At 51.7% G+C, this 13,701-nt stretch overlaps 1 protein-coding gene across 1 annotated transcript in view; it reads left to right on the top strand.

Moving 5' to 3' along the window:
- The window catches only part of ZNF135 (zinc finger protein 135), a 33,034-nt gene extending 24,874 nt beyond the window's left edge, over positions 1-8,160 (top strand). The window contains exons 10-11 of the mRNA XM_042783140.1: positions 7,898-8,010; positions 8,114-8,160. Of these exons, the coding sequence (XP_042639074.1) occupies positions 7,898-8,010; positions 8,114-8,160 (160 nt within the window). The remainder of the gene's footprint in view (positions 1-7,897; positions 8,011-8,113) is intronic.
- Positions 8,161-13,701: the final 5,541 nt, after the last annotated feature.

Genomic DNA, 13,701 nt, shown 5'->3' with positions numbered 1-13,701 from the left:
TGCAAGCTTTTAAGATCCCGATTGCTACTCATCAAAGTAAGATGTGGAACAATGTTTTTGTGTAGAATGTTATGCCAATTGAGCTTGATGTCTCTTGCAACCATGGTCCTCAGCCCACAGGTCCAACTACTTGCTCCCTCTGGGTAGCTGGCTGTGGGCAAGAAGTAACTACAACTTGTCCCTTGTCAGCTCTACTATATACCTGGAAATTCTTACAGAACATGCAAGTATACTTGTAGAAACATTGTCTGCCAACCCTATACATGGTCATGGGCACACCCGCCCTACACATACCTAATTTTTCACCCTGTCCACCTATCTATCCACCTGCAGATCAATGTTTGCCATCACTGACAATGCAGTACTGTATGTGCAAAAGGGTTCATCTTTCTTGTCTGTACTTCCCATGCACCTCTCTGTGTCTTCCTCTTCCACAGTGCCACTGTGTTGATCACTCACATTTGGTACATTGCCCTTCCTTTCACCCAAATCAGAACTTGATGAGTGACATCTTTATGCACTCACCACTGTCACAGTACAAAGCTTTCTGATTTGTGTGTAAATTGTTTAATGTGCACTCATGGCAGCCAGTCGCGTAGGTTTGGATTCTTTGTATCAGTGTACTATAAGCAGATTTGAAGTTAGTTATCACTGCATTATTTTGCAATAAATTAATCTTTATATGCAATGTCATTGAAAAGTTTCATACAGAAAGATTGAAAAGTGAGCCACTTCCGTGAATTTCACAGACTGAGGTGGCTTTTGCTGCTCTGTTCTGTGAGTGTCTCTGCAGGATGCATGGGCATCTGAAACACAGATGTTGCTATTTTATAAAAAGAGGAAGATTTTTCCCTTTGTAAGTGACTATCTCATGAGCAAGAGCACCTTCATGCTGGAACTGTGTGTTTTCCAGTATTCATCTGTTTTGGGAAATGAACAAGTTAATCTTCTCTTGAACTGTTTTTTCATCAATTCTTCATCTTATTTAGTAAGCTTTTGCTTTTACACAATTTAACTTGAAAGTGTAACGTAGTATTTAATTGTGAACCTACATACAAAGAAACATGTACATATGTGTCTATATGCACATATACACCAATACCCACAATATCAGTCCATCCCCACATGCCTCCCTCATTCCTGACAACCATAACCATTACACAGTAACTTGCCACCTTCATTAGAATCTACAGTTATGTTGCATTGGCTGTATTTGGTCATCAACAATGAGGTTCAATTGCGTCAGTCAATTTGATTTTACTAACCAAACTGCTGGGATTTAAGTTTCCAATTAAGTTGAAGTTTCTTTCTGGGGTACCATGTTGCAAATACTCTTTCACTTCTGTTCCTCATTGTGCTTTTGGAATGCCTCCTTTTGGGGGAAATAATTTCGGAGTCATTCAAATGCTACTTAGGAAAACCAGTAAATTGTACGTAGCAGCATTATTCAGTGAAAACAATACAAGCCACATTGGTAAACTTCAGTATTCTAGTACTTATCTTTTAGAAACCAAGAAGAAACAGGTAAAATTAATGTACTATCCCAAAATATCCCAAATGTTACCATTTCAACATGTAACATAAAAAACTATGAATGAGACATTTGGCATTAATGTGTACTATGTCTTCAAATTCCAGTGGTATTTTCCATTTGTAGCCTTTTCAGTTTGTAGCCACATTTCAAGTGCTCATTAGCCTAATGTGGCCACCACACTGGATGGTGCAGCTCAGTGGCCCTTGTCCTTTGATGAGTTTGTCCTTCATCCATCCCATCTAGCCAGCTTTTCCTGTGTTTCCTGTCTAGCTTATTGTCCTGAAGGGTACCAACAGATGTGCTAGAGAGATTAGAATTTAAATGGCAAGCCAAGCTCCTACCCATGTGGAGAGTATATAATGCTGGTTGTACGTATTTCGGGATCTCCAGGAATATTATTCTTACAGAATGTTACCTTTGGAAAGGATATTAAGGCTCCTGCATTCCCGTGCAGTTCAGTAAAAATGGAACCCAACTGCCTATCAGTGGACTCATGCCTTTGAAACTGCCAGAGCAGGATCATCAACAAAAACCTCAATGGCGCAGGCTCCAGCTTTCCCACTCAACCCCTCCTAACCCTCTGTGATGTTACAAATGAGAATGCAGCAGGGAGTTGGGGCCCTCAGAGATGCTCACAGTATCACTTCTACCCTAAACCAGAGAAGCAGATGGGACTCCCTTCCCTGCTGGCGCCCAACCACTGGAGAGACCATAAAGGACTTACACCCACGATGTGAGGATAACCCAGGGCAAATGCGTCCCTGACTGGAGGCCTGGCCGACTTGGGGAAGTTAAAGGTATGGCTTTAACTACTGGCACAAAAGTAAACGGCAACTGTGAAAGATGGGAAGATGCATTTCCTAACATCAGGTTAGACTGAAGAATGGGGAAGACTTCGGAGGCTATGAGAAAAGACCATGCATCTTCTAGCTTGTTCACGGAACACGTGTGCATGGATCTCTGCAAGGCCATGTAAGAAGTCTGACACGAGGACTTTGTGTTGTGAGGCTGCCCAAACCACAGAGGCCCCAGTCAGCACTTCTAGTCCGTGAGCATTCCCAGACTCACCAGATGTGAGTGTTGAACAAGTCTTCCGATGATTCCAGCCCCCCAGCTTTCAAAGTACCTCGACCTTCAAGTCTTCCTGGCTGAAGCCTAGACATTATGGAGTAGACAAGTCTTTCCAAACTTTGGGCAAAACAGAACGGTATTTCATTGCCATCTGGCTCGGGGAAAGTTTGTTACACAGCAATATAATTGGAAATATTCTCCAAGAGAATACTTCCTCAAGGGTGTAGGATTGGGTCACTTCCAACTCACAGCTGCCAGTGGCTTCCTACTGTTTATCAAATGAAGAGAAAAGCCTCACCCTGTAGACTGGGTCCTACCTGATTGGGCCTGTCTACCCTAGACCTCTGGTGCACCAGCCTCACAAAGCTTGTTTGATCTTCTGACCCAGTGTGAGGAGGAGATGGGAGTGGAAATGACATGTTGTCTCCTGGCTGAGCAGTGAAGAGCAGGTGTGAGCCTCCCCACATGCCCCAGGAGTCCACAAAAGAGTGGAGCCAAAACAGGGACAGAGCCTGGGTTCCTGAATAACCACGTGGAGCAGAGCACCATCAACAACAAACAAGTGACAGCAACAATGATCATGAGACATTGGACTACAATCCAAGTGAGGAAACCAACCTTTTATTGTGGTAAGCCTCCATGATTTGGAGGTTATCACAGCAGATTGCCCAGTCAAACACAGCAACAGAGACAAGCTTCTGTGTCTGATGATAGCAGTTAAGTTTATGCTCAGGTAACAATACTGTGAGCTGAGGTTAAAAAAGCCAAATGACCACTCATGTAGCTAAGGAGTTGTCTTCCTGTGTCCTGGCAGACAAAGGCAGTCAACCATTCTTAGTGTTTTCAAATCTTTTGATCATGACCCTCGCCCAGTATGAAATAGTTTTACACTGCAACCCAGTTCTCATATTAGCTACATGGCTGAAAGTTTCATAGAACAATACCTGCTCTCCTGATACAGTGCGATCCGACCTATTTTATTCTCCATCACTGCTTTGTAATGCTGGTGGCCGTCCTCTAATCTCACTTCATAGTTCGCCAACAGGCTGAGACCCATAGTTTCGAAAGCCTGCGTTATTAGGCTCGAAACATTTTTGTGATATTTATAAGCCATTCCATATAGAAAATGGCATGCAAGTTAAATAGGGAACAGTTCCTGCTTTTGAGGATTCAGAAGCCAACTTGACATAATTGTGAATAGACCAAAAGAGATGGCAAGATTTCTGCTTGAACAGATAATGAGGAAAGTTAACTTCACAAAGAGTAGGCGATCACATCCTTTAAGGAACTCTACACTTGGTGGTGTCAGTGTTCCCATGTGGGTGGCGCTAACCAGCTAAAAACAAGGAACCTGAAGCATATTCACAGAAGGCCAGGGTCTCCTCGGGGCCAGGCAAGCTGTGTGCTTCAGACACACTGGCTCATTTACAAGATAGGCACATGAACAAAAGGTTCTGATGGAGCCCAGCAGTGTTCAGGAAGTCCGGCCAGGCGAGGTGTCCTTCTAGAGGGAAGGTGTTATAGCAGGTGTTCTCTGCACCTCAGACTCTGCAGGGTACAGTTCCCAGCCATGCTCGCTGGGAGCCCACCGAGCCTCTCGGCAGCATGGGCTCTGTGCATGGTGGGGTGGGGGCCTAGGGTCCTCCCAAGAGCACAGCTGTTCTTCTTGTAGGTCTTCTGGTGCCCAGCCAGTACCAGGCTGAAGTGGAAGGTCCTCCAGCAGCCCTGGCACATGTAGCACTTCCTGCCAGTGTGGCTCCCATGATGCTCAACAAAGTGTGAGATCCAGGCAAAGGCTTCCCCACACTCGCTGCACATGTAGGGCTTCCCCTGGGCTGCCCCGGGCTCTGCAGTCACAGGGCAGCCCGCAGTGGAGGCACAAGGCACACTGGGCCTGCCCGCCCAAGACCTGTGTACCATGGCTGCCTGTAGCACACTCTGTCCTCACATTGCATTGCTGGTGGTTGCTCAGGCTAGAGCTGCACTCGGGGCCCTGCCCACCCACACCCTCTGAGGCCTTTTTCTTCCAAGTCAGTGTGGGGTGGCTGGGTTTGCGGACATAGGAAGGCTCTCCCCAGCTGTGCCCGTCTAGGGCTGCCTTCTGGATGACTGCCTACCTGTGGACTATGACAGGGCTTGGATCCCCATCCTGGGGATCCAGAACCTTCTGGGGCTGCTCTTCCCCCTCCCAGGTGGTACCCGATGAAGGGTAAACGAGAATATCCCTTGTCAACCTCCATCATAATCTCACACGGGGTCATCCTCACATGTTCTCCCTGCTTTCCTACCACCTCCTGCTGCCTGAAATGAGGTCAAAATGCAACTAGTCCCAAGCCCTAAGCCTCAAAAGAAGAGATGGCCACATGAACAGAAGTGGCAGCCCCAGATGCCAGGCATGCAGGACTGTGACAATAGGAGTGAAAGGTGGCTCCAGGTGCTAGGTTGGGGGATCATGATCATGACAATGGAAGGAAGGAGAAGTGGCCACAGACACCAAGTATGCAGGACTGTCACCATGACGAAGGGAGGGAGGGGAAAGGCTGCCCTGGTGCCAGGCATGCAGGACCATCACTGTGACGAAGGGAAGGGGAGAAAGGCCACCCTGACACCGGGCATGTAAGACCTTGACCATGATAATAGGAGGAGGGAAAGGTGGCTCCAGATGCTAGGTGTAGGGGACTGTGACCATGACAGTGGGAGGAGGGAGAGGTAGCCCCAATGAACCATGTCTCCTGGGATTCATGCCCTTGAGTAGTCACTCCTTGCCCCCAGTACCCACACATACACATTTGTGGTATGTACCCTGCCATGGTCAATGGGATGTTGGCATACACGATGCAAGCAGAGATCTGATAAGCACCTGCACTATGATGCTAACCCTCCTGGCACGCTCCCTCTTGGAACTCAGCTGCCATACCATAAGGAAGCCCAAGCTAGCCACTTAGAGAGGCAATGTTGAGGAAAACTAAGGTACCACAGCCAACAGCTAACACCCACTGCCAGTCACGACACTCCAGCCCTGAGCGTGCAGGTGGCTGGGCGCATCAGCAGCCCCCAGGTGGTACACAGCAGCTCCTCAGCTAAACCCAGCCAACCCACAGGTTCACGGCAATTAAGATTCCTTTTGTTTGATTCTACTTTGGCAAGTAGCGACCTAGGTCTTAGAAACTTGCAAGCATCAATGATGGGTCTCTTCTCATCCAGAGCAAAGAAGAATGAAGAAAACCAAAGACACGTGGAAATAATTAGTCCAAGGGACTGGTACAGCATGCAATCCTCAGCCTATACAACTATGAGACCAGAAGAACTGGATGGTGACTGGCTACCACTGTCAACCACTCAGAGGGGGATCTACATAGGAGATCCTGGACAGAGTGGGAGAACAATGTAGAACAAAACTCAAAATCATTAAAAAAAAAAAAAAAAAAAAAAAAGGAGGGGGACCAGGTTTGCTGATTGAACCTGGTTGAATCCGTGAGACTATGGCCTGTAGCTGCCCATCAGGTCTGGAATTGAACCACTCCTATGGCTTCCAGCCAAACAAAAGGCAGGCATATGAACTGAACATTTACATTAGGTAGATACACTCCTTGGAGAGATTAATCATGGGAGTATAGAATAGATTAATCAGGGAGACAGCTTGGGGGGGGGCAGGAGTGCATGGGAGGAAAGGATACAGGGAAGAGGTAGCTACGGAGAGGAAGTAGGCGGAGAGCTGTTGCATTGTGGGAGATTGCAGTCAATGTCATGAGACAAAATGCATGTGAATTGCTGTATGGAAGATGAATTTGCTTTGTAAACTTTCACCCAAATCACAATTAAAAAATATATATTCTTGTTTGAAATGACTAAGTGCTGGGGAGGTTGGTTATGTGGCAGCAGGAAATCATGCAAGCAACTGAACTCCCTGCCTTCTCCTCTGAAAGGGGGGTGAGCTGTGGGGACGAGTGAGGGCAAAGTTGAGGTCTGCCAAGGCTGGAACTACGAGAGTTCCTCAGCCGGCATGATCCCCAACCCCAGCCCCGACCAGGGCTGACCCAGCCTCATGCAAGAGCCTAGCTCCTGATGTTGTCCCTTCCAAAGTTCTGTCTCCAACCTGGAAACATCATCAGGCTGGGAGAGCTGATGCTCTGTGGGGTTAAAAGAAAACAGGAAGCCCCGAGACCACAGCATAAGCCAGCTGGTGGGCTCACGTCCTGTGGGCCCGCCAGGTCCCAAGACCACAGCACAAGCCAGCCAATGGGCCCCAAGACCACAGCACAAGCTAGCCAATGGTCCCTGTGTCCTGTGGGCTGGCCAAGTCCTGAGACCACAGCAGGAGCCAGCCAGTGGGCCCTGAGACCACAGCAGAAGCCAGCGGTGGGCCTCGTGTCCCGTGGACCAGCCAGGACCAGGATTCCAGCCTGGTCATTTCCTCCATACGCAGACACCCACTGAAGCTGCCTCTCCTGTCAGACCCCCAGTGAGCTGGAGTTCTGGGAACAGGTGGGAGGAAAGGACAAGCACAGGAAGAGGGCCCACCTGAGCAAGGCTGGGAAGTAGGGGAAAGCAGAGTTAATGATACAGGAAACCAAAATTATACTGTAACAGGCTTTCCGGAGCCTTTCTACAGTGGGGAGTTTCTGGGGCGAGAACGTGCCACAGGACGAATACCTTCACTGGCCGTGTCTCATCTATGCACCTGTGGGCCAGGAGGCCTTTCAAATTCGGGAGCTTCAGATCCCACAGGCAGGCATCCTACGGCATTGTTATAACGCAAATGTGCGGACCAGGAGTGGGCAGACCTCAGCCAACGTGTTGAAGTTCAGATCCCGTTAAAACCCTGGGTGTCCCAACCAAAGTGCCCTGGAGGGTCAGAATCAGTCATCCTCCGGGCAACAGTGATGGAAGAGGATGGAGTGTGGGGTGTCACGGAGGTGGGGTGGCCCCTGCTGTCTCACCACAAAGCAGTCTTGTGTACCTCATCACGTTCTCAATAGGTCCCAGGGGTCCCACTACCCCAGATACAGAGACAATGTCTGGAAACAACCTTGGCTTCTGAAACAGCAGCAGAGCCTGGTCAGCCAGGCCCCTGGCCCTGGTGAGGGAGGCCTCCCATTCAGAAGGAGGGGTGGACCCACCACGGCAGCGACCACCCTGGGGCTTCTACCAGCTCACGCTGCACAGAAGCCCCCGACCGGCAGGTTCTGGAAGCCGGCCCATGGGGTAACACGGAGCTGTGCCGCTTAGCCTCAGCACCAGGCCATCGTGGGCGACCACGTCCTTCTCACGCAGCCATCCTGCGCACTGTAGCACGTTTAACAGCAGCCCTGGCCTCTACCCGCTGGCTGCCAGTAGCACACCTCCCCCTCGTGACATTCACTGTGACATCATCGAATATCCTCTGGGGACAAAAGCAATTCCAGGTGAGAACCACCACACTCCAGAGGGTCAGGAATTTCCTTCTCCCCTCCTGGCACCTCCTAAGCCCACAGCAAGCCATGCTCCAGCCACACTCCCTGCCCCCAGGGGAGACGAGGGCCCGAGAAGATACAGCGGGTGGCGTGTCTGGGTGAGAGGCGGCCCTGAGGTGACGTGCTGCAGTGACACCGCAGTGGGACCGGAAGGTCCAGGGCATGTGTGCACCCGCAGGGCAGCGGAGGCGGCACCCCTGCACGGGACGGGGCTGCCCCGTGGACGGGGCTCCATGACAAGGAGTTCAACCATGTACCGAGCTATGGCAAAGCCCTGGCCGGGGAGAGGGGGCGGCACCTGGGGGACCCCAGTGTGGCGGAGGCACTGGGGGCACAGGAGTTGAGGGGGGCAGCACAGAAGTGGGAACAGTGGGGAGAGGGGCTGGGGCTGCGGGTGACAACCCTTGGAGGAAATGGCTGTACCAGACACGCTGTGGGTGGGAGTGGGGTCAAGGGGCTTCACAAACGGTACTGGAAGAGGGTCTGCAGCTAGGGTGTGGGTGTGGGTAGCAGGAGGCAGGGCAGAACTTTGCCAGGCGGCTGTTCCCTCACTTTCCACCCGCCGCTCAGGGAGTCGTCCATCCATGTCCGAAACCATCCTGTGTGATTCACCACAAGCTGTGATCAGGCCGGGACACACTGGGTCTTCCCTGATGTGCCCCAGTGACCAGCAGGGCCCAGGCAGCCGCTGCTGAAAGCACCGGCCTCCTATGCCCAGCCCACGCTGGATGCTCACTAGCCTTCGCTCGCCTGCTGGCCCAGTCACCCTCGGGATGTCCTTGGGCAGCCTGTCAGCGAGGGAGGGAGGTGAGAGAGGTAGGCAAAGCAGGGCAGAACAGAGTCCTGGGCACAGGGCCTCATCCTCGGAAAAAGGCTGTCCTCCTCGGACACAGGCCCTCATCCTTGGACACAGGGCCTCCTCCTCCTTGGACACAGGTCTTCCTTCTCAGACACAGCCTTGTGAACTGATCAGACAAGGTTAGCCCAGCCCGGGGCAGCACTGACTTCCACACACTGAGAACACACAAGGGGCCCCCACCCACCTTCGATTCGGCCTCTTCAGGCTCCTACTCATTGATGCCTCCCAGTTCCAGAAGCATAGCATTTGATGTAGACCAGGGTGGAAAGAAGGGAAGGCAAAGCCGGGCTAGTTCTCTACCAGTTGGGTATCTCCAGCCAGTCAGGGAGGCCCTCACTGTCCCCCAACACAGAGCTCAGAGGCAGAATGAAGAGCCCTCTGACTCAGGGCCGGAAAGGCCTGGGAACCTGAGGCTTGTGTCCCAGGCTTGATCGACACAACATCTGACTTCAAGAAACAAAAAGCAGCTCAGGTCACTGGTGGCCCCAGAAATGAGAATGAAACCCATGAAAGAGACAGCATTTTTTCACCGATGAGACTGCTGGCACAGATGTGGCGAGATAGGCACACTGGTCCACTGGTCCTGAAAAGAGCTACAAAACTTCCGGAAAAGCATGTAGAAATCTGTTTTACGTGACGTGTTAAATTCACACACCTTCTGTCCAGTGGCCCCACCTCAAGGAATCAAACCTACACAAATAAAGCCCCTGTACACAGGCACACATATAGGGACGCTGCCCCAGACACGGGCACACGGACAGGGACACTGCCCCGGACACGGGCACACAGATAGGGATGCTGTATGCAGCTTTCTTTGAAGGGGCAGAAACCATAATGAAAGTAAATTCCAATTCCAAGACAAATGGCTGAACACACAGACCACCACACAGCTATGGGACAAGACAGCATCAGATCTCTGTCTACCAGCCCAGAGTGGCATCCTTGGGGGACCGTTCTGAGTGAACCCCAAGTGGGCGGGCACAAGTAGATTGGGCTCCGTGGAAACCAACCTCAAATCCTCTGCACAGGTAGGTGTGTGTGTGTGTGTGTGAGAAAGACAGAGAGGTGTGAAAGACAAGGACACACCCCAGGCCAGGCCACTTGGGTTTATTTTTACGGAGGTGGCAAAAGCATGGGGAGGTGACTGCTCTCTTCTTTTTGTATAAATGCTTTTTACTGCTTGTGGTAAACACGTGATATGGGTAATACCTGAATTTAATAAAACAAGAGTATTTCTGCAAGCTGTACAGAGCCCACCAGTGTGATGTGTAGCTCAGACTTCGAAGCCTCCACAACCTGGCCTCCTCCCCACATCCACGTTGACACAGCATCACCGCCCACCGTTGCCAAGCACACGCCCCTGCACCAGCACACACAGCCTGGCAGGCCAGCTGGCCACTCGCGTTCTCACGGGGTCGCCCAGGTCTCCCTGGCTTCTGGGTCGGTGCTGGTGCTCTCCCGCCCCCGGGTTAGGGCGGATGGCACGCCTTGGCATCTTCCCACACAGCCCCTCCCTTGAAGCTGAGGACGGACCGTTTGCACCAAGGCTGTTGCAGGTTACTGAATGGCGTCCCCTGGGAAGGTGCTGTGAACCCCACCTTTGTGCCCATGGTTATGATCCCATTCGGGAATGCGCTGTCTTTGTTAACGAGGCAGGATCCGTGCTGGGTGTGTCTTAGTCAATCTCATTGGAGACATAAATTAAACAAGCAAAGGAAGCAGAGAAGGGGCAAGAGTGACGCCAAGCTGCAGACTGTTCAGGAAGGAAGCTCAGAGGAGACGAGGACCCTCCTCCAGAGCTGGCAGGGAAAGGCGTCCCCTAGAGCTGGTGTAATGTGCCGTCGAGCCGAAGACTCATAGCGACCCCTCCTTGGGTCTCCGAGGCGGTCTGCCATGTGGTTTGGTAATATCGGAACTGTGCCGGGAAGACCTGTGTCCACGATCACTAGGGAAGTAGATTGCCCAGCCTTCCTTCCGAGGAGTGGCTGGTGGGTTTGAACCGCCAGCCTTCTGGTTAGCAGTCGAGTGCCTTAGGCACTGTGCTACCAGAGCAGCCACCCTGATTTCTAGCCTCCCAATCTGAGAAAATAGAGTTGTTTGTTCGAGCCACCACTTGGGGTATCTGTTCCAGCTGCACAAGAGAACCAGGACAAGTGCGCACCCCAGGAGGCCGGGCCACGTGCTCACAAACACACAGCCCACCCACAGAGGCTTCGGACCCTGGCTCAGATGGGCCCTCAGGCCTGGTGGAGACTGCCAGCGGCCCACCCACTCCCACGGCTCCCCTCCTCCCTATGTGGGGCCGGAAAGGCGCCCAGAACATGCCCACCCTTCCATGTCCCTACTACTTCCTCAAACATGGAAAGCACATGTGAGGGCAGGAGCCCACGCAGTCATCCTGGTCCATGACACAATGACGGTGTGGATGCCACAGGGCAGGGAATGGGGGCTGCCCGACCAGCTCAGGGCTGCCCACCTGTGCCTCTTATGTGTGAGGGAGATCCCAGTTCTTCCAGAACACCCCACCCATGCTCTTTTCTCCTAAAGCATGCTCTCCCCCAGGACCTCGGTGAGCTCCTCCACCAGGGAGGCCACCTCCATGCAGCTCTTGGGACACGGCGCCATCACCCAGGGCCAGATCTTCTCAGACAGGACACCCAGGAACTGCTCGAGACCCAGCAGCCCTGGCATCTGCTCCTTGCAGCGCACGTCAGGCCACGGCCACTGGCGACACAGCTCACAAAGCCAGGCCAGGGCCACATGGGGCCCCACTGCCTCCTGGAAGGCAAACTTCCAGAAGCACAGGCATGAAAACTCCAGATTGGCAGGGGCCCACTGAGGACAAGCTCGGGTTTCTCCAGGTCACCGGCTGCCAGGCCTGGCGGTTCCAGGAAGCTTGGGGAGCTCTTGGAGGTGGCAGACACCTTCTCCAATGGCAGCACCTTTCTAAATCTGCACCAGAAAGTGAGACTGTGCCTACATACCAAGGATCCCAAGAAATGCGAGGACTACTGGCAACCACCAAAAGTCACAAGGGAAGGATCTCCCATAGAGCCTTAGCGGGGGCGGGGACCCGCCAACACCTCTTTTTAAAATAGTTCATTTTGTTGTTGTTCGGAACACACACAGCGGAACATACATTAGTTAGACAGTTTCTACACAAAAATTCAGTGACAAGGATGACATTCAAGCCATGCAACCATCCTCACTTTTCTGGGCTGTTCCTCCCCATTAACATAAACTCACTGGTCCCTGAGGTTCCTATTGGACCTTTCGAGTTGGGGTTGTCAATTCGATCTTATGTAGATCCCCGTCAACATCTGACTTCAGACCTTTAGCTTCCGTGACTGTGAAACAATAAATTTCTGATGTTTTAAGCCACTCACCCCCCAAAAAAAAACACTCCAATCAAATCAACTCCAACTTATACCATCCCCTATCGGACAGAGTGGAACTGCCCCCACAGGGTTTCCAAGGCTGTCAGTCTTCACAGACGCAAAGCCCAAACCACACCCACTGCCGTGGAGTCTATTCTGACTTGTATGACAGAGTATTACTGCGCCACAGGGTTCCCAAGACTGTCAGTCTTTAGGGAAACGGACTGCCACAAAATTCTCCCATGGAGCAGCTGGTGAGTTCAAACCGTTGACCTTCTGGTTAACAGTCAAACACCCTAATTACCGCACCAACCCCATCTGCAGTAATTTGTCACAGCAGCCTTGGAATCAAATACTAGATCTGAGTAGCTGGAGTGGATGTACACTCCAACAATGTTGGCCTGTGCACAGGATGTGTAACATATGACAGGTTTGGTTTTCTCCCAGAAACACAAGGTTTGTCTAACACAGAATATACTAGTGGGGACTTCAGTTTAAAGTAACCTGGAAGGGCTAGATATCTGGATCGCTCCTCCCATCTAAACTGCTGAAAGTCTGGAATCCATCATTTCTTTAACTGAGAAGTGGGCAACTCACTCTGGAGATTGGTGGACACCACCCCCTCCATTTCTGGATATGGCACAGACGTCGGCTGCACACAGATCCATGCACAACCAGGCAGGAGGAAGAAAGAGTGGGGTACAGAGGGTACCGCAGAGAGGAGGCTCACAGGAGAGCTGGGGCCCCAGCCAGTATCTCCAGTCGACTCTTGACTAACAACAGGGCACCCCCACCATCAAGAGAAGCCAGAATTCAGGGTGTGTGTGTGAAACCTCTTCACTGTAGTCACCGGCCAACAGGGAGCAGGCCAAACACCACGCTAAGCCTACAACGTTCTCAGCAGCTGCACCCACACGGGAACACAGACTCGGACCTCTGACTGCAGAACTGGAACAGCCACAGACTGTGAGGGAGATGTCCCAGACACCACTGTGAAGAGGCGCAGACAGGAAACTGAACCCAAACACAGCACAGGCCGTCCCACCCGCTGACCGCAGCAGCAAACATGTTTTGCTCCAAACACGTGCTTGAGGAACTTAAGGCCATCTGGGTGTGACCACAGTTGTAGCTTACAGTGTTTTGGTTACTGAGAGCCACTCTAACAGAAGATACCTGCAAAAAGGGCAAGGAGGCCACATGTTCTGACCTCCTCTAACCCTACAAGGGGAAGGCAGGATTACCAGTAGTAACCCAAGGCCTATTCCTACAAGGCCAGCCATGCTGCCTCCCTCCAGCCCTTTCACCAACCATTCCTCCCAAAGCACCCACCACCTCTCTCCTGGGTTCGATAATTCGCTGCAGTGGCCACACAGAGCTCATGGATTACAGGGTTTATTAGGGAAGCAC

The sequence above is a fragment of the Orycteropus afer genome, unplaced genomic scaffold (assembly GCF_000298275.1).
Source record: "Orycteropus afer afer isolate SDZICR_OR568_19922 unplaced genomic scaffold, OryAfe1.0 scaffold00694, whole genome shotgun sequence".
NCBI classification, from domain to species: Eukaryota; Metazoa; Chordata; class Mammalia; order Tubulidentata; family Orycteropodidae; genus Orycteropus; species Orycteropus afer.
This window is presented reverse-complemented; position numbering and strand designations above follow the sequence as displayed.